Raw genomic sequence first — 18828 nt, forward strand, 5'->3', positions numbered from 1 at the left:
AGTATTTGAGTACCTGCATCAATGTGCAACATCTGCCTAATGTTCTAGACATTTCCCTGGTGGGTGAAACAATGTCCACTCCCAGTAAATACTAACCCAACCACAAATACCTGAAGAAAGTGAGACATTTTCTTGCCAAAGATCAACCATGTTATCTCTTAAGATAACATAGTTCTGGCAGGAATTTTTTCTGTTTTAAAAACTCAGAGCCAAATTCAAATCAAGCTAAACATAGTCTACTTTAGAGCTAATGTGTTTGAAGTTGGGACCTAACACGTGAAATATTTCAGGGGAAAATGCACAATATGTGACCCAGAAAGAAAGGGTTCCTCTAGGACTGAGCCCAGAGTGATGGCTGTTTGTAGGAAAGGTCTCTGGTTAGCGGAGCCTCACCGCGTGGAATGCCTGCACAGCACATTTACAATCCTCTGCTACGTTGAGAAAGCAGGGCTGCGCTCCCCTTCCTGCAGAAACCAAGCCGCCACGTGAGACCCTGGGCCAGGGGTGCACCCATGTCCCAGCAAACACACACGCCAGGTCCCTGAGGGTTTTATGACCCCACCCCGGAAATGCCTATGCGGACACGGACAGGCCATCCACGCAGGGGGCTCGCCAGGAAAGCAGTGCTGTGGTCCACGCGCCTGTTGGAAGAAGAATTTCCAGACACGAAGTATTTTAGATGAGAGTGAGTTTATTGAGAACAAGGAGCAGAGTTAGTGAGGGGCGCTGTGAATCCAGCGGACAGACTTCCTGATGGACCAGGGAGAGCCGACTTCCTGATGGACCAGGGAGAGCCAGCCCCCTTTGTGGGCTAGTGGCCAACTTTTATAGCCTCAAGACAAAGAAAATTCCTGCTTGGCAGGATGGCATTAGGTGATTGGTCAAGATACTACAAGGTTACTACATGGTGATTATTTTACCTAATATGGAGTGGGGGGTTGTCCGGTTTAGGTTAGGAGAGCCCATGGCAACAGTTGCTATGGGGGCTTGGTTAATTCCAGAGTTTTTGTCCTGTGTCCTTGATGTAGGGCTCCACAGCAGGTGCAACAAAAAGCCAATCAAGGGAAGGCGATGCCTGTGGGGTGGACCCAGCCTGCGCCTGTAGGGTCGTCCCTGCTGGGCCTGGGCACCTCCGGGGCCCCGTCGCCAAACGCCAGGCCAGGGGGGCCTGGGACTGGCTGCGGGAGGGGACCTCACCGCCTTGCCGCTCTCCTCCCGAGCACCAGTGGGACGAGCTGTGATGGCCAGGAGGCCCCTACTCAGCACAGGGCAGCTGCTGGTCGGGGACCGTCCGGAAGGGCTGGCGCATCTGCAGCAAGGCGGACGATGGGAAGGCATCTCTGGACAGCGTGCCAGGAGCCGGGTGACGGAGGACCAGTCAGGCCTGTGCCCCTCCTCTCTGGAGCCCACCCTACGACTGCCCTCTCTGCAGCCACTCGGGTGGGGTGGGGCACGGAACCCTGGGCGTGGGGGGAGGCCGGGGAGGCAGCTGGGCCACAGGCCAGGAGCCTGCGTCTCAGACGAAACCAGGGAGCAGGGTCTCAGCAAGTCACCTGAGACAGTGAATCCCAGGAGGTAAGGACCCCGTGTACCCAGGTGAGATGAAAACATGTCACCCGAGACTGCACGGGGTATTCACAGCAGCCACAAGGCAGATAACCCAAGTGTCCACGACAGAAAAGGGGGCAAACAAAACTTGGCTCATCCGAGCCAGGGAACGCTATTCCCCACGACGGAGGGGAGCCCTGACGCAGGCGGCAGTGTGGGCGCTGCAAACGCTGAGCTCCGGGGGGGAAGCCGGGCGCCGAGTCCACGCACCACGAGACCCGCTTGTGTGAACGTCCAAGCTGGGCGACTCCCCGGGGACGGGACTCGGACGTGAGGCCTCGGGGGCTGGGCCGGGCTCAGGCAGTGGCTGAAGGCAGTGATGGAAGGCTCTGGAACCGACTGTGGTGACGGCGGTACAACCTGTGAACGCCCTGAAACCCGCTGAATCGCACCCTGTGATGGGGGGGTCTGATGGGATGAGAGCGGTGTCTCTGTCAATCTGGCTCTGGAATGACCAGGTGCCTCTGGCCTGGGGAGACGAGATGGACTGAAGGGCTTCCTGACCCCGGTTCCTGTCGTGAGTCCTCGCCCTAAAAACACGACGGAGTTCCTTAGGGCCGTTCTCTCCGTGACCAATGGCCATTAGGAGCTTTGTGCTTGAGCCTGACTCCAGACTAGGGGCCCAAAGGCTGGGTGACTGTCACCGCGGTTGTGGCCCTAACACAGCCCCTTCCCGCCTGCGCGAGGAGCTCCCGTCCGCCCGCGGGGGCCTGTGCCGGGCCATCCCCCATGCTGCTCCCACCGGAAACCCGGGGGGGCAGGAGCAAGGGGGAGGAGGGGCTGACGCAGCCGGTGGGGACCGGCAAGGCTTTCTCCCCAAAGCAGGCGGCCCCCCCCAACCCTCCTCCTGTGGGCGCACGGGCCCCACCCGTCCAGGCCCGTGCAGGACCAGCACCCGGGCCCCAGCAGCCCGGCCACGGCTCGGCTCCGCCTGAACCCCAGCCTGCCCTCCCCCGCCCCCGTGCTGCCACACTCATCTGCAACCCCACCCCCTTCGCAGGACTCCTTCCTGGACCCCATCCTCGGGCCTCCCCCACCCCACTCACCCCTCCCCAGTGCCCGGCAGGTCGGGTCCAGGTCCATTCACCGTCCTCCCGGCTCCCTCAAGACCCCCGGCACCCGCTTTTCCTCCTGCCACCTTCCTGGCTGTTCCCTGAGGCCCAGCTCACACCGCCCCAGTCCAGGGTGCCTCCTCGTGTCCACACCCCCCAAATCCACATGGTGACGTATAATCCCCAACATGACGGTATTTGGAGAGGAGCCCTAGGGGGTAATTCAGTTTCGATGAGATCATGAGGGTGAGACACCCACAATAGGGACAGTGTCCTCCCCAGGGGAGACCAGGCTCTCTCAGTCATCAGAAGGCGCCATCTGTGCACCAGGAGGGGCCCCTCACCAGGCACTGGATCAGCCGGCACCCTGACCTTGGACTTCTGCCTTCCACCCTGGGAGAAATAAGTGTCCGTAGTACTTTGTAACGCAGCCTGAGCTGACCAGGACTTCCCACCCCATCCCTACCCCACCCCATCCCCACCCCCATCCCCCATCCCCACCCCATCCCACCCCACCCCCATCCCCACCCACCCCCATCCCCACCCCACCCCCATCCCCACCCCCATCCCCACCCCATCCCCACCTGCACCCCCAGGAGGGGCGGGTCCACTTGCTCAGGCCTCAGCCTCAGTTTCCTGAAGAATGAGGATTCTGACCCCCACCCCAGCTTCGGGCTCTCCGGGCCGCACCCCCAGGCTTGGGGCCCCTGGCCCCTGCCCTCAGCCACACCAGGAAGGAAGGCACATCCCCTTGCTCTGCCTCCCTCTATGCCCAGCCAGTCCGTAAAAGTACAGGGTCAAGGGCGCTGGCCGCCCAGCCCAAGGCCTCTGATCTCCGAGGTGAAAGGCAACCCTGGCGTCAGGCGGAGCTAAAAATAACTCAGCCAGCACTGCCAGGGTGCTCCGAGGGCGGGGCAGGAAGGGAGGCCCTGGTAACCATGTAACTGACGGGACACAGGCCCAGCAAGGCCGCACCGGAGCGTCCGCTGACGTGCCTCCAGCCCGAGAAGGTGGGCGAGGGGCTGTGGGCAGCCCACCCCAGCCCCGGCCCCTGCCTCCCACTGGGTGCTGATCGGCTCCAGTCTGGAAGCTCCCTTGGGGTTCTGGGGGTGCGGGAAGAGCACAAGCCACTTAGCTTTTCCCCAGCAGGCGACGGCCACTCTCAGGCCTGGACGGGGCCCCCACCGGCCAGCAGGGCGGCCACGTCCCACCTGGTTTCCGCCTCCTCACCTCCTCCACCCGCATCCCTTACCTCGGCCTGACGACTGCCAGGGCAGAGGCCGGCTCCCTCCTCCACGGGAGGCTCTGGGTGCCCGCGGCCCCAGCCTCAGACCACTGACAGCTCCCGCTCAGCGGTGGAGATGCCCGCTGGACGCGCCCCAGGCCCAAGGCAGGAAGGGCGAGACTGGGCAGGGGAGTCAAGCAGAGCTTCCTGGGTGGCTTGAGGCCAGGAGTGCAGGGAAGGATCTGGTAATGCCCAGAAGAGTCACGCGGGGAGAAATACGCAGAAGACCCACGGGGGTGGGAGACTGCAGGGGATTTTTCTTTTCTTTTCTGCTTTTCTTTATTTTACTAATGTTCTACCCCCAACAGGGATTATTTTATAATCAGAGGAAAAAAACTTGGAGAAAAGGGAAGGTACCAACCGGGTTCCTGGTACAGCAGGGGGGCCACACCACCGGTGGCAGGGCCTTTAAACCCTGCAGACAGGACTCGGGGACCAGCTGGGATGCCCCAGCCCCAGTGTCCCCAGCTGTGAGATGTGGGCACCGTGGCGACTTGCAGGCCCACTTGTGAGGGCCCCGTAAATGTTTGCTCTGCCCCTCACCGCCCCCCACCCCCAAGAGCAGCCTAGCAGGTGGCATGTGGGGTTCCCATACTGTGTGCTTTATGGGGAGTGGAGACCAGAGGCGCAGTGGGGAGGGGGGATCGGGGACTGAGGGGCTGCAGAAGCTGGTCATCCTGGGGCCAACAGCCCCACCCACGACCCCTGCTGCACAGCACCTGGCCCCCGCCTGGAAGCCCAGGCCTCCCTGGGGTCCAGGCCCATGCCTAGAATCACACTGTCTGGTACAGGCAAGTCGCACGCCCCATGGAGTCCCGAGAGCTGAAGAAGACGCTGACCTCCCTGGTGGGCGGCAGGGTGAGCAGGGGCTGCCCCCCCCGAGGACAAGTCCCGGACCCCTTCAGCCTCACCCTGGCCTGGCCGTGCGGTCTCGGGGCCTTGGTGCCCCCATCCGAGCAACGGGATAGCGGTGGTCCTCCCAGCCCCAGGCTTCCATGGAAACTAAAAGAGTGGTGCTGGTGTGGGAGACCAGAGGGGACCTGCCAGGCTTCATGCCCTCTGGCCAGCTGCTCAGCAGCTCCTCCATCTGGGGGCTGCCCTTCTCTCCCAGGGGAAGCCCCTCCAGCCCCTAGACCACCTCCACCACCTCCTTGGGCCGCCACCCAATCGGAGCCCCTCCCCCCGATGGCTCCTTCTAGATGGACACCGCAAGTCCAAAAGTAAGCCGTCACCCCAGGGTGTCGGGGGGAGCCAGGCCACCATGGGCCGTGTCCTGTGTCCCTCCCTCTACCTTCCTTCTCCTTGATGTGGGTTCAGCCTGGAAGTGGCCACGCTAAGGAGACCGTGGACTCCAGACCTAGGACCCCACGTGGGCCCTATCCCCGCAGTGCGTGCCTCCTTGGCTGCTCTGGCTTCTGAAGACCGTGGATCGGGGGTCGGGGGCTCGGGCCTCCGGGACGGAGCGGACTGGCCGAAGTGGGCCACCTGGCTGGAGGACCTCGAACGGGCAGTGAGCGGGAGGAGGGTGTTCTCCTCCCGCACCGGCCACGCCAGCCCCTGCCCCCCGCCGCAGCTGGGAGGGGGTGCGAGACCCCATCCCCTGGAGGAACGGGGGGAGGGTGACAGAAAGCCAGTCACGTGCCCTGCACACTTGTCGCCTTCCAGCCTGCTGTCCTCCACTGGCCAGCCTGCTCCACAGCAAAGGTGAGGACAGCTGGCCAAGGGGCGGGGGTCGGGCGGCCAGCCCCATGGGGAGCAGGGTCGTGTGACCGGGTGGGCGAGCGCTTGCTGGGTGCCTGCAGGGACCTGTGGGGCTGGAGGCTGGAAGGCCACGGGGGGCGGGGCGAGGGCTCCCCACGGGGCCCACCCCGGTCCCCGGAAGGCTAAGGGGTCAGAACCCTCCCCACAGGGACACGAGGGAGGCCCGGCCAGCTCTGTTCTCGGAGCAGACGAGCTCCCGTAGGGAGACCTGTGGGAAGCTGGGACCCACAGTCAGGAGGGCCCCGGACGGCTCCCTCGGCTCCGCTGACAGCCCGGCCTCCCTGCCCTTCCCCTCCTGAGCACACCGGCCCCTCCTGCCTGGGACGTGCTTGTGGGGTCCCTCTGTTGAGGGGACCCCTCCCCAGTCCCTTCCAGAATGGCAGGGGCCTTCCTGCTCCACTGAGCTTTTCCCACCCCACCCCCCCCCAAGGTGCCCACTCCCCTGGAGGCCCACTCCCTTCCTACAGCCACTGTGCCCAGCCTCTGGGGGGGCGGCCGGTGGGGGGAAGGAGCGGAGGGTCGGACATCACTGTGGCATCCCAGATGTCACCAGGGGCCAGCCATCAACCCAGGTCTGGGGGGCCAGCTCTTGGTGAGGGTCCTACCTCCTGGGTCCTGAGAAGAATGACGGTCACACAGAAGGGCGTGGTGAGATGCAATGAAATCAAACTGGCAAGAAAACATGATCAATTTGCTGCTTAAAGAAACAGTCACAAAGACTGAAGAAAAAAAAAGGCTGCCTTCCCTTTCAATCAGAACTGCTGTCTGTCCCAGGGGACAGTGCACCCCAGCTGGCGGGGGCGTATAAAGACCCGGGACAGGACCGCCTGGTGGTGCGGTCTCGGGGCCTTGGTGCCCCCATCCGAGCAACGGGATAGCGGTGGTCCTCCCAGCCCCAGGCTTCCATGGAAACTAAAAGAGTGGTGCTGGTGTGGGAGACCAGAGGGGACCTGCCAGGCTTCATGCCCTCTGGCCAGCTGCTCAGCAGCTCCTCCATCTGGGGGCTGCCCTTCTATCCCAGGGGAAGCCCCTCCAGCTCAGGACTTGGCTCCCCTTTAGCCCCTCCGGCCTAGCTGCCCTCCTGAAGGCTTCAGTGGGGGCAGCCCCATCCTGGGTGCCCTGGGTGTCTGAGCAGTGGGTGGCTGGAGGGGAGCCTTGGGGCCATGGCATGGAGAGGCCCCCAGCCCAGGGCAGGAGAGTGCCCAGAGCAGGACCAGGCGGCATCAGGTCATCAGGAGCAGGGTGGTCAAGGGACCGGGGAGCCTGCAGGCCTGAGGGTCATATCAGGGCCGGGCCCAGCTGGACCATAGAGGGCGCTGGCCTGGGACGGTCCAGGGACAACTCCAGGGCAAGGGACTGCCTGTGTCTCCTGTAGAGGCGGTCCCCCGTCTGTCTGTGGAGCTCCAAAGCCCCATGTGCTGGTGGCCATCCTCGCACTTGACCTTGGGGCTGGTCCTGCTGCGCTGGCCTGCAGGGAGGGGCTGGGAGAGCCGGGCTGGGAGAGCCAGGCCGGTAGTCAGGAGTGAACGTGCCCAGGGCAGGCTGCCATCTCGGGGGACCGGGGTCCCGATCACTCTGAGGCACGCGTTTCTCCACGGAGCAGTGCCTCGCTTACAGAGAACGCCCTGTCTCTCTCTGCGTCGGCACCTCCTCCCCAAGTCCAGGCCTCATCCCAGGGCAGCCGCGTCTCCCTCAAGGTGGGCATGGCAGCCCCTGGCCCCCAAGGGAGCCGTCTAGGACCAAGGCCGCAGAGCGGGGCTTGAGGTGGGGAACAGCTCTGGGCAACCGCGGGCACAGAGGGTCTGGACGGCCCCTCTGGCCTGCACACGGAGGCCAGGCTGCCCTGCCCCAAGTCGGGGCCTTGGCTCTGCTGGACCCTCAGGGCAGGGGCAGGAAGGGGGCTCCCTGGGTTGGGGAGGGCAGGCGAAGGATTGCACCCCCTCTCTGCCCTCCTGGACTCATGCAAGGTTGCCCCTCCCTCCTCTGGGGGGGGGTCTCAGGATGGGAGGGCCTGGACCAGAAGAGCTCCTCCTAGGGGGTTTATTCTGGTAAGATTCTGTTTGAGAAAAGGGCTCTGACGCTCCAAACGTTTGAAAACCACCGTCTTCCCGCTACCCGCACCCAAGAGTCAGGCCCAGAACCCCAGGCCCCACGGGGAGGGGAGTCCCACCCCTCTTCCATCCTGGAGAGGACCTCCGGCCTGGCCAGGAGCAGGTCCTGCTGGGTGCGGGGACACCCCGAATGTTCTAGTAAAGCCAGGAACAGGCAGAGGCACCACCGTCCCCTCTGGGATGTCCCTCGGCTCTGAAGGAGCCGACCAGGAAACCAGGGGGTCGAGGTTTCACAGGGAGAACACAGAGCAAAACTCTCCACCTCCTGAGACGTCGTCCTGCCTGGGAAAGTCGTGCCAGCTAGAAAGCCCTGAGGGGGGCCGGACGAGGTGCGGCAGCAGTGAGAACAACGACCCGGCCCTCGGGCAAGGAGGACCGCAAGCGACCCGTCCCCAAGGCCGCACTGTCCACGCGATAAGCGCTGCCCCAGGGTCCCCCAGCACCGCAGATGCGCCCGAGCCAGGGTGACTTCCTCGCACACCTCTTTGTTCTCTTACATTTAAACCAAGAGCAGAACTCATTTTCTTTACCTTTCTTTTTGCTTTTTGGTCTTCAGAGTGACACAAAGGGGTACGGAACGCCCTCTTACACAGAACAGGCGAGGTTTTTAATCCTTCTCACGTTGAAGTCTGACTGCATCACCCCCGCACGGGACAGGGGGACAGGGCAGCCCTGGGGCTGGTGCGGGGAGCCCAGCGGGACCCACGCTCTGGACGAACACGGAGGGGGACGGGGATGGGGAGGCGGCCGGTTGTCAAGCGCACAGAGACCCCGTGCGCCCGGGGCTGGGTTGTCCCGAAGCCAGCAGGGAGGTGAGGCGGCCCTGCTCCCCTGGGCGCCCTGACCCCGGAGGCCACCCTTGCTGCTGGGCTCTGGCTCTTCACAAACCAGAAAAGCTAAAGTCTGCGTCGGGGGAATAAATACATTTGGCCAAGAGGAGTCGCAGTGCTCTGGGGGTCTGTCCTCGTGGCCAGACGCACCTGCTGCCCCCGGAGGCCTCGAACCAGGCTGACCCCGCGGGCCGGGTCTCTGCGCGCAGCCGGCCAGAAGGCTTGCAGGGTCCTGGGACGGAGCGGGGGTGCGGAGGACACCCCTGAAGTCAGGAGCTGCAGGGGAATAGCCATGCCCTCATTGTCTGCGACCTGGGGGGAAGCAGAAAGGGACACAGGTTACCTCAGGGTCCAGTGCCGGGGGGCAGGCCTCTCGGAGTCCAAGCACCAGGCCAGGGCGCCCACCCAGCTCTTCTGAGCCTCTCCCTCAGGCTCTGTGGTCCCTCAGCTTCACCCAGCCCTCACCATCTCGGGAGTCCCGCCTCCTTTGGTGCCCCTGCCCCTCTCCTGGGGCAGGTGTCTGACCCCTGCATGCCCCCGTGCCCACCCTACCTACCAGGGGCCCTGAACTGCCCGGGGAAGGTGCAGGATCCTCAGTGGCCCACGAACCCAGACCACAGGCTTGTCCTGCAGCCCCTCAGCCTTGGGCCAGGCACACAGGGGCTGAAGGCAGGCCAGCTGTTCTGGGTCCTGCCAGCCGTGAGTGACTGGGGGTTTGGGGGGGCTGATGGCTGTGCACATGCCCCAGGCTCAAGGCTCAGAAGGCCCCAGTGTGAGGAGTGATTGACACCCCTGGAGCCCCACCCCCCCATCAGATGCACCCTCCTGGCTTAAAGAGACCCCCTTGGGGTCAGGGGTGGGCGGGGGTGGGGCAGAGGGCAGACCCTGGACAAGAAAATCCTCTCCCAGGTTGGCGGGGAGCCCAGGCTTCAGCGCTGCTTCCTGACTTGTCCCCACCTCCCATCTGACCACCAGGCGGTCATCCTCGAGCAGGGACAGCGGACCTCGGACAGCGGACCTCGCAGCCCAGCGTCTCAGGGCCAACCCCTCCCTGAAGAAGGCAGTGGGATCTCAAGGAGGGGAGTCTCCCCAAGTCCCGCAAGCCAGGGGGAAAGTGTTCCCCACACCGCAGCTCTGCCGTCACAGGAGGCTCTGGGAAGGAGGGAGCCTGGAAGGAGGGCCAGGTGCCTAGAGTCCAGCGAGAACAGGCGGAGCGCACGGGGGGCTGCCGGCCACACAGCCGGCTTCTCCCCCCCCCCGGCAGGGGAGGTGTACCCGAACCCATGAGGCGCTCCTACACAGGAGGAGGGAGAGATGCCGGCCGGAGCCTGGCCCAGCCCTGAGAGCGGGAGTCTGCTTCTGCAGTCTTGGAAGCCGTGAGCGGCTGTGACAAGACCCCGAATGCCCTGAGACTGCCACGCCAGCCATGTGGAGGGCCCGGGCGTGCATGCGTGCGTGTGCGAGGGGAGGTGCCGGCCACCCCGGCCGAGGCCTCGGGCAGGCGAGGAGTCCCGCAGACACTCCAGCCCGGCCGACGCCACTGGCCGGGAGCGCACACAATCATGAGAAATAACCAAGCAGAGTTGTCTGAAGTCACTGTGTTTTGGGGAAGTTTGTTCACAGAGTGATCATAAACTGAGACAAATACCCTACGTGTCTGAAGGCACTGAGAGGTTTCGATTTCTCTCAGAGACCTGGGAACCAATAACTGATTATACATAAACAACCCCAAATGAGGCAAATTCAACTCTGCAGAGAACAGATCTGAAGAAAAACAAAATATATTCATGATTATCTACATGGATAAGCTACAATTTTTTTTTTAAGATTTCTTCTTTGATGTCGACCATTTTTAAAGTCTTTATTGAATTTGTTACAATAGTGCTTCTTTTTTTTTAATGTTTTGGTTTTTTTTTTCTGGCCACATGGCACGTGGGATCTTAGCTCCCCAACCACGGATCGAACCTGCATTGGAAGGCGAAGTCTTAACCGCTGGACCACCAGGGAAGCCCCTAAGCTGCAATTTTTAATATCAACACTGAATCTTGATTTAGCCAGAAATCATGTTTGTGTGTTCGTGTGGCAGGAAAAGGGGGTGTTATGAGGTTGCAAAATCTTCCTTTTCCACAGGGAAAAAAGTCCATAAAGAAGGCTTCAGCTGAGAAATCATGAAAGAAGAAACAGCAAGGTAAGTGTAGGAATGTGCAGAGAAATCCTTTCGTTACACATTTCATGTTACTAGTGGGCTTTCAAACCATGAGCATATGTAACACTGCTACAAATAAAAATTCAATGGAAAGATATCATGTTCAGGAACATCTTACTATAATGTGAAATAGGAACCAAAGCCTTTTTCCACTTATTTTTAAAATATAGAATCCAGGAGATGCATCTGCGCAGAGAAATGCAAACGCCTTCCACCATCCCGGAGGCTGCCTGTGGGCCCTGAGCCCTGCGTCAGCAGAAGGGCTGGCAAAGCCTCAGGGCAGACAAGCCTCTCCTGTCACCATCGCTGCCCAGGTCTGAAAGCAGTGACCCCGCGGCCTAGCGGCCCGGCCGGCAGGTGGGGAAGGGGAGCCGCCGACCTGCTCCTTATCCAAAGCGCCCAGGATTCCAACGACCAGGAAAGAAACACCAGCGGTGACCACAGCAAACTGGACCGCACACTCGCCCCAGCCGCAGCCGGTCTCGGGCTCCAACCTGTCATCCCCCTCCCCCAGGGCTCCAAGGAAAGCTCCCGGCCAGGAGCCCGACTTGGGGTGTGCCGGAGGGACCCCTCTCTGGCCATCCCCCCCGCCCCGTGCTTCCCGATCGCCTCGGAGCTCGGTCACGGCCCCCAGGCTGGTCCAAAGAAGCAGCTCAGCATCGGATGGAGAGGGCTGGGGGCTCCAGAGCCATCTCCAGAGGGATGCAAGGCATGAGGCCCGGGCAGGACCCTGAGCAAACACGGGAAAGACCTCTAAGTCCTGAGTGTAGCGCTAAGGCCCCTGCTAAGGAGACTCGTCCACCCAGGGCGGCGGGCTCCCAGTCTCGGGGCACCCCTGAGAGCGGGAGCCTCTGGGCATGACGTCCACTAAGCCACACCCGGACCCGGGGCCCAGAGCCCTAAGCCAGGGCCCAGAACCCTCCCCAACCCAGGACCCGGGGCCCAGTACCCGCAGCCGGGTCTGTCTTGCCCATCAGTGCCTGAGACAGGCCGCCCCTCCGGGAGCACCCTGGGCTGGGCAGACGGTGGGCTCCAGGAAAGGCTCTGCAGTGTCTGCCAGCAGCAGGTTTCCGGGGACACTGCCCTTGGCAAAGAAAAAGACGGAAACCATAAAACAAAATCCTGGACCTTGTTCTCGAATTCCCAACCGCCTCCTGCCCAAACTGTCTGAGCCGCCAAATACCCCCTCCACATGCCAGTCCTGGGGACAGGCCCTCCCTGACGCTGGTGGTCTCCCCTCTGCAGGTGCCCCAGGACAGAGCGGACACCAGGCAGCGTCCTCACCGCCTGTGGTGGCTGCCGGGCCCTCCCACCCCCGAGTCCCCAGCGACCAGAGGCCCCAGGAGAGGCAAGGAGGGGCGGTGCGGGGCACGGAGAGGACTCGGACGCGGGACAGCAGCGATGACCAAAGCCCTGGTGGTCAGGCAGAAGCCCCGACGCAGAGGCCCCAGGGGGATGGGTCCCGGCCTGGGGCAACCAGCCGGCCGGCTCTCGGAAGCCCTCAGGCTGGCCCGGGCCTCTGTGAGGACAGCAGGGTTCTGCTAACTCTGGGGACAAACCCGGACTTTCCCGGTACTTTCTTCTTGAGCTATCAGCCAGGGAAATGCCCCCGAGACTAAGACAGGCCCTCTGCCTGGGACGCACCGGCCCCTCTGTCATAATGGGACATTCCCTCTGGGCGGCGTGGTCCCCGGCCCTTCACCGCGACAGCCTGAGCTGCCCCTCAGAGCGCCCCGGCCCTGCTGTCCCCCACCCCACCTAGAAACGGCGGGAAGGGCACAGACCACGGCAAGAGGCTGCTGGTGGTCCTCTAGAGAGAAGCGCATTTTTCTTCCCAGGAGGAAGACACCCACTGGCTAGGAACCAACTCCACTGCCCAGCAAGGCTTCCTCACCCCTTTCCCCCCAGTTCCTCCCTCCCCAAGAATCGCCCCAGTGCCACTCAGCCCAGTCCTGGCCCGGAGGCCCCTCCTGCCCTCACATCCCTGGAGGTGGCGCTCCCTCTAGCCTGGGTCCTGGAAGGGCCCCGCAACGCCCCAGCACCCCCCGCCTCCTGTGGCCAGCACCCCAGGGATCAGGTCCGCCCCAACCCTGACCAGAAGGGACAGGCCATGCGGTCCCACAGCTGCCCGGGGGCCCAGGCGTCTGAGGGGGGAGCCACGATGCCGGAGGCCCCTCGAACTGGGAGGCGAACGCCACGTGCACCGAACGTGGCTCCCCTGGCGGCCCCCACCACTTCCTGCCTGCCGGGAGCAAGTTAACCGGGAAGCGTCCAGGCACCAGGGCACCCAGCGGGAGGGCGCCTCTGGCACGGGGCCACGCCGATGCACCTCGTGAGCAACACCTGAGCCGGGTCTCCCCACGAGGGTGCCGTGGCGCAGAGGCCACACCACCCTGGGCTCCCAGCAGTACATCGCAACCTGGGGTCTCCAGCCCGGAAAGCGGCCCCCAGCCCATTCCCCACACAGCGCGGTCAGACACCCCAGGCTCAGCTCCCTCACGGGGCTAAGCTGCCTGCAGACCGGGGGCCTGTTGAGAAGATGGGGGGATGCGGGGCTCCCCTCCCTCCACGACAGGGCCTGGGCTGCGGGATGATCACCAGGCCGCTGAGCTCAACACCAGACCAGAACGGACAAGGCCTGTTCCCCAAACCACAGCCTTCCGAAACGCGGTGACGTCAGTGTCTCACGCGCAAACAAAGCAGCCACCGTTGGAAGTGAGAACCACGGAGCCTCACGAAGAAGGAAGCAAAGGAAGGCGGCTGTGGCCTGGCATCGCCGATGCCACCTGGGAAGGCGGTCCACGGCAGCCCTGCGGGCGCACGACCTTCCACGGGCCACGCACACCGGGCCATCCAGCGCGGCTCAGGAAAAGCCGCTCCCTCAACCCGGCGGAGACCAGCAAGGCGCTGGCCGTGGCCCCGGAGCACCCACTTCCCCAGTCACCCGCTTGGTCCCGTGGTCCCTTCAGCCACACCCAGGCTGCAGCAGGTCTGGTGAGAGCCTGGCCCAGACACAGGGAGGGAAGGGGACAGTTCCCAGGAGTGCCAGCTCCTCCGGGATGGAGCGCTGGAAAGCTGTTGCTGACGTCATTTCCCCAGGATACGCAGAGGGTTGACACGTGGCCCACCTCCTGGTCCAGAGGCCCAGGAGGCCCCTTCTCCCAGCCAGCGCTGCCCCCTCCATCCAGATCTGCTGTGTAGACCAGGTGTGGACACCTCCAGCTCAGGGTTCTTAACCCAGAGACACGAGGGGCAGGTGCCAACCCGCCCGGAGCCAGACCATCCTCCCGGGCCCCTTTCTCCACGGCTGGGGAGCATCTCCCCTCGCCCGAGGTGCTGAGGGCGTGGGGGGAGGCACGCGTCAGGCATCCGGCTCTGCCTCTCCAGGGCCAGGGGCTGCCGGATGCACAGGGGAGAGCCTGGCCTGGGAGCTGCCTCCCTGGGGACCGGTCTCCCCACCTGTGGGACAGGGCGCCACGGGCCCCCTCCTGGCGGTGCAGCCCAGCGTGCAGAGTGCCATGAACCTGGTGCAGGGCAGGGCGGGGGAGGGCCGCGCGCAGGCCGGGCCCCCGTGTGCGTTACCCTGTGCCAGGCAGCGCGTGGGTCTGGGTGTGCAGGAACTTACTTCCTCGAAGGGGAGACCCCAAACAGAACAGCAAAGAACGAAGGAGTGGGTTGTGAAGGAGCCGTGACAAACAAAGATGCTGGGATGGAGGATCCCAAGCTCTGGGGGTTCCTTGGGGTCACGGCCGTACATGGGGTGCTCAGGAGAGAGCCCCTGAGGAGGCGGCCACTGGGCACAGAGTGGGCGGGCACTGCAGCTCTGCCACACGGAGCCGAGAGCTGGGGAGGGGCGTCCTGCGTGTCTGCTTCCGTTGCAAACACAAGGACAAGCGAACACGGCAGAAAGGAGGCCTGCAGGAGGAGGTCAGCACGGAGGGGCCGGGCGATGCTCAGGCTGACTTGGGACCCTTGGAAACGTGCACGGAATCCAAACGTAAAGGAATCTCTACAGATGGAACGAAAAAAGGAACTCAGTGACCCTAACGGTGCCTGCGGTCATGACAACCACGGAGGGGGCGCTGTCTTGATAACTCTGAAACAGGAATTTGACATGTCCCCCGAAGGGCCAGAGCCCAGGGACAAAAGGCCTGTAAGCAAAGCTTGGTGTAGGCCCACGGGCAAGCTGGCAGCATCACTGTCTGAAACGATTACATACATGACGTAGTCTACATATATTAAATATTTGACATATATTAACTTTTGCATGTAAAATTATTGTGCTAATATCACTAAGAACCAAGTTCTTCAGTATAAGGAGATAGAGATACAAATACGAAAGTTGAAGAAGTAAAAAATCTGAATTAGAAAAATCAGTGTGAAGTCATGATTTCTTTTCTCCTGAAAGAAATTCCAAGGTCTGTTAACTGCAAAGCCTAAGAAACCACCTGGAAACAGTGTGACCCCAGCAGCCAGCACCCCTCGCGTCCAGGCAGGATAGCGGCTGGATACCAGTCCCCTTGAGAGGACCTGGGACTCTTCAGGAAACGGCTGACCCTGGGTCTGGGCCAGAAATGCCCACGGTGACCCAGAACCCCGAGTCCTGGCAGAAAGCAAGGCCGCTGCCAGAGACCGCTGTGGTCGTCAGGTGGCCCCATGAGCCGATGAGCCCATGGCCAGCAATGGGACGATCTGGGCGTCAAAGAGGACGTTCGCCTGGACTGAGCGGAGTCCACCATGTTTACGACAGACGTGCTGGTCACTCCGGAAGGTGCTGGAACCGACGCAGACGCTCGTCCGTCTGTTCTGTAAGACCGCATCTAAAGGTGACCAAAGTGTTACTGCAGGATGGCTAAGGAGCTGATCAGGTCACTAGGACAGAAGGGCCTCCCGACGGGCAGCTGAGGGACCACCGTCCTGTGGAGGGGTCGCACCCCAATCCCGTGGCGCAGGAGCGCAGAGCTCGGGCCCCTCCCCGTGTGCTCCGGGACCTCCGACCTTGGCGTAGGTGCTCCGTCCAGCGAGGAAGAAGCAGGACAGGAACAGGGCCGAGTATGTGGAGCTGGCGGTGGGGACCCCTGGCAAGAGTGGTTAAGGCATCTCACCAGTGGGGGCGGGGGGCAGCACTGGGCCCGGCAGGCCCAGCCCAGGGGGCCCGCAGCCCCTCCCCCAGGCTGGGAGAAGTCCCGCCCCCGCTAGGGACCCCAGCAGAGCGACTGCACACACCGGGCCTGTGTCCCGCGCACCCACCTGGGGAGGCCTCGGGGAGGGGGCGGGGCCTGAGCCCCTGCAGCAGCCTCGGAATTACAGGCCTTAGTTTCCTCTGGAACAAAATAATTACAGCCTTCACAGAGGACCTGAGCTCCCTGAAAGCAACGTGGAAGTCAGCTGAGAAGCAGAAGTACATCTTTATTTAGCACTGGAAGAGAGAAAAGCCCGTTTGGGGCATTCGCCTCGAGGGTACCGTTCTAGGAGAGGCACAGGAGGGCAGCGGCCCCTGGAGACAGGATCTGGACGCCTCCGCTTGGGGACCGGACGCCGAGTCAGCACTCCCGGGGTGGGGGCGGGGCGGGCGGCCGTCAGCAGCCGGGCGGCACGGGACCCAGCTGGCTTCCCGCGGATGTCTCTACTTCCCGGGAGAGTCACCTTGTGAAGCCGAAAGCGGCCCTGGTGCCGCCGCCGGCCCGTGTGCACGGCCTCCCCGCACGCGCTGTGCACGGACCCACACGGGCCCGTTGAGTGGGCGGAGGACGCAGTGGGCGAGTGGGGCCCCAGCCCTGGAACCCGGGACGTCACCTTCCGTGGGACAGGCGCGGCCAGTGTGATGGAATGAGGGCTCTGAGACGAGCAGATCAGGCTGGGCCAAGCAGGTGGCCCATGAACGCCTCACAGGGTCCTCACGGAGGAAGGCGGGGGGACGCATCACAGCAGAGAGGCCCCCGCCACCACGCAGGCAGAGGCTGGGCGACGCGGCCACGGGCCCGGGAGCGCCCGAGCCCCCAGGAGCCAGAAGAGGCAGGAAGGACCCTCCCCTGGAGCCTCGGAGGGAGCACAGCCCTGCCGGCACCTTGACTTCGGGCTTCTGGCCTCCAGAACCGTAGGAAGAGATTTCTGTTGTTTCCAACTGCCCAGCGTGAGGTCATTAGAACCAGCGCCACAGGAAGCTCATAGGGGACGAGGCTCACCCCAAGGGTGCCCTCCTCCTTTTGGTTTTGGGAAACCAAAAAACCCAGCGCTCGGAGCTGCCCGCGAAGTGAGCCCCGAAAGTTCCCTGCTGGCCAGCAGCCCGGCCACTCAGGCAGGAAGGGAAGGGGCCAGGGCCCCTGCGGTTCCACGGGAGGTTGGGCCCCAGCCCTGGACCCTCCCAGCTCACACGGGGCCTGTTAATTTCCCACTGGGCTGAGAGGCTGGGACATTGGGTGGCATTCTGAGCTGTCACGGCTCCCAGGACACCGGGGCACCCATCCCCGCACCTCCCAGGCCCTCGGGGTGCGCTCCCAGTGACCGTGCACCCGGTAACGGACGGCTCCATCACCGCCTGCCCTCACCTGGGTGGTGCCCGCGGGCTGGGCGAGACCCCAGCCCATCCGTGCTCACCCACGGCCTCGTCCTCACCCATGTCATCCCACGAATCCATCACTCGGCCCCAAGGCTCCTCTGAGGCTGGACCCCGAGACTCCTCCCAGCCGAGACCCAGGCATTCAGATGCCGGCAACCGGAGTACCTCCTCCACGGCCGGTGAGGGGCATGGTGGTCCCCGAGTTCTGGGCGCACCCAGCAGCCCAGCCCGTCCCCTGGACCTCTGCCCCCTGCTCCCCGTGGCCCTCTGACGCCCCATCCTGGTTTGAGCCTCCATCCTCTGGCACATCCTTCCAGCCTCCGGGCCCCTACCACACTGCTGTCCCAGAGCACAGGACCATCCACCCTCTGCTTGAAATTCTTCCATGGCACCCCTACTCTGAGGATAAGGCGACAGCTGGGGCCTCAGGCCACCAGGCCCACATTGGGCCTCTCCCCACCCCTAAGGACATGCCCAGCTTCCTTCTGCCACGGGCCCCAGCACATGCTGCTCCTTTTGCATCCTCAGATGCTCATCCCCACCCTATTAGCTCATGATTAGCTCACTGTTCTAATCTCAGCTATATGTCACCTCCTCCAGGAAGCCTTCCCAGATGCCCAGTCCAAATCAGCTTCCTCACCAGACACTCTGCTGGGAGGCCCTTGTCCCCTCTCAGCACATTCCTGTGCGTGATTATGCACGAATCTGGGGACTGTGAGTCACAGCCCTCTCCCCAGCCCCCCAGACAAGGGCCTCGGTGACTGTGCACACTTCTGTCCCCCATCCAGCAGAGCATTCAGTCCTTGGTAGGCCGACCCCTTGGTGGGTGGGGAGAGAAGAAGCACGTAACCGGGTCTGAGAGGAAGAGGCCCTGGGGTCACACCACCCCCGGGAGGAGTCGCTGTCACCTGTCAGGTTGGGGGGCCAGCCCCGCACTCAGGGCATCCCTGTCCCACCTGCAGGACCCTCGCCCCCCTGACCAGTGGGCAGCAGGAGTTGCCCAGCCCATCCAGTCAGGAGCACAACCCCGGCCCCACCCCGGGGGGACATGGGAGGACCCCCGGGGGGACACGGGAGGACCCCTGGGAAAGCAGAGCCAGAAAGCCGGCTGCAGACAAGTCCCCTCACTCAGCCCCTACCCGGGAGACAGATGGGGAAATGAGGCTCAGAGTCGCCAGCCTGCTGGGGCCAGGGCAGGGTGCGGAGCCCTCGGGAGATGCGCCCCGCTGGGGCACACGAGCACCCTGGGGGCGGTGCCTGCTCAGAGCCTCTGTGTCCAGCCAGGCCCCGCTGGCCTCTCCCCAGCGCCCTGGCCGCCAGGCCCCAGGCCGGCTCGGCGACTCTCACAACGTCCGCATGGGCACCCACCTCTCAGCCGAGCCTCCAGCAGCCCTGCAAAGGGGGCAGGGTCTCTCA

At 63.4% G+C, this 18828-nt stretch overlaps 1 protein-coding gene across 5 annotated transcripts in view; it reads right to left on the bottom strand.

Moving 5' to 3' along the window:
• Nucleotides 1–862: 862 nt before the first annotated feature.
• PWWP2B (PWWP domain containing 2B) overlaps nt 863–18828 on the bottom strand; it is a 30879-nt gene continuing 12913 nt past the window's right edge. For 3 of the 5 annotated variants that reach the window (XM_036828417.1, XM_036828415.1, XM_036828418.1), the window contains exon 3: nt 6387–8959. In XM_036828417.1, coding sequence (XP_036684312.1) covers nt 8946–8959 — 14 coding nt within the window. In that variant the 3' untranslated portion in view covers nt 6387–8945. Of the gene's footprint in view, nt 2139–6386; nt 8960–15122; nt 15674–18828 lie in introns of those variants that run through there. The other 2 variants (XR_005016792.1, XM_036828416.1) reach the window with 2 other exon arrangements.

The sequence above is a fragment of the Balaenoptera musculus genome, chromosome 16, assembly GCF_009873245.2.
Source record: "Balaenoptera musculus isolate JJ_BM4_2016_0621 chromosome 16, mBalMus1.pri.v3, whole genome shotgun sequence".
Taxonomy (NCBI): Eukaryota; Metazoa; Chordata; class Mammalia; order Artiodactyla; family Balaenopteridae; genus Balaenoptera; species Balaenoptera musculus.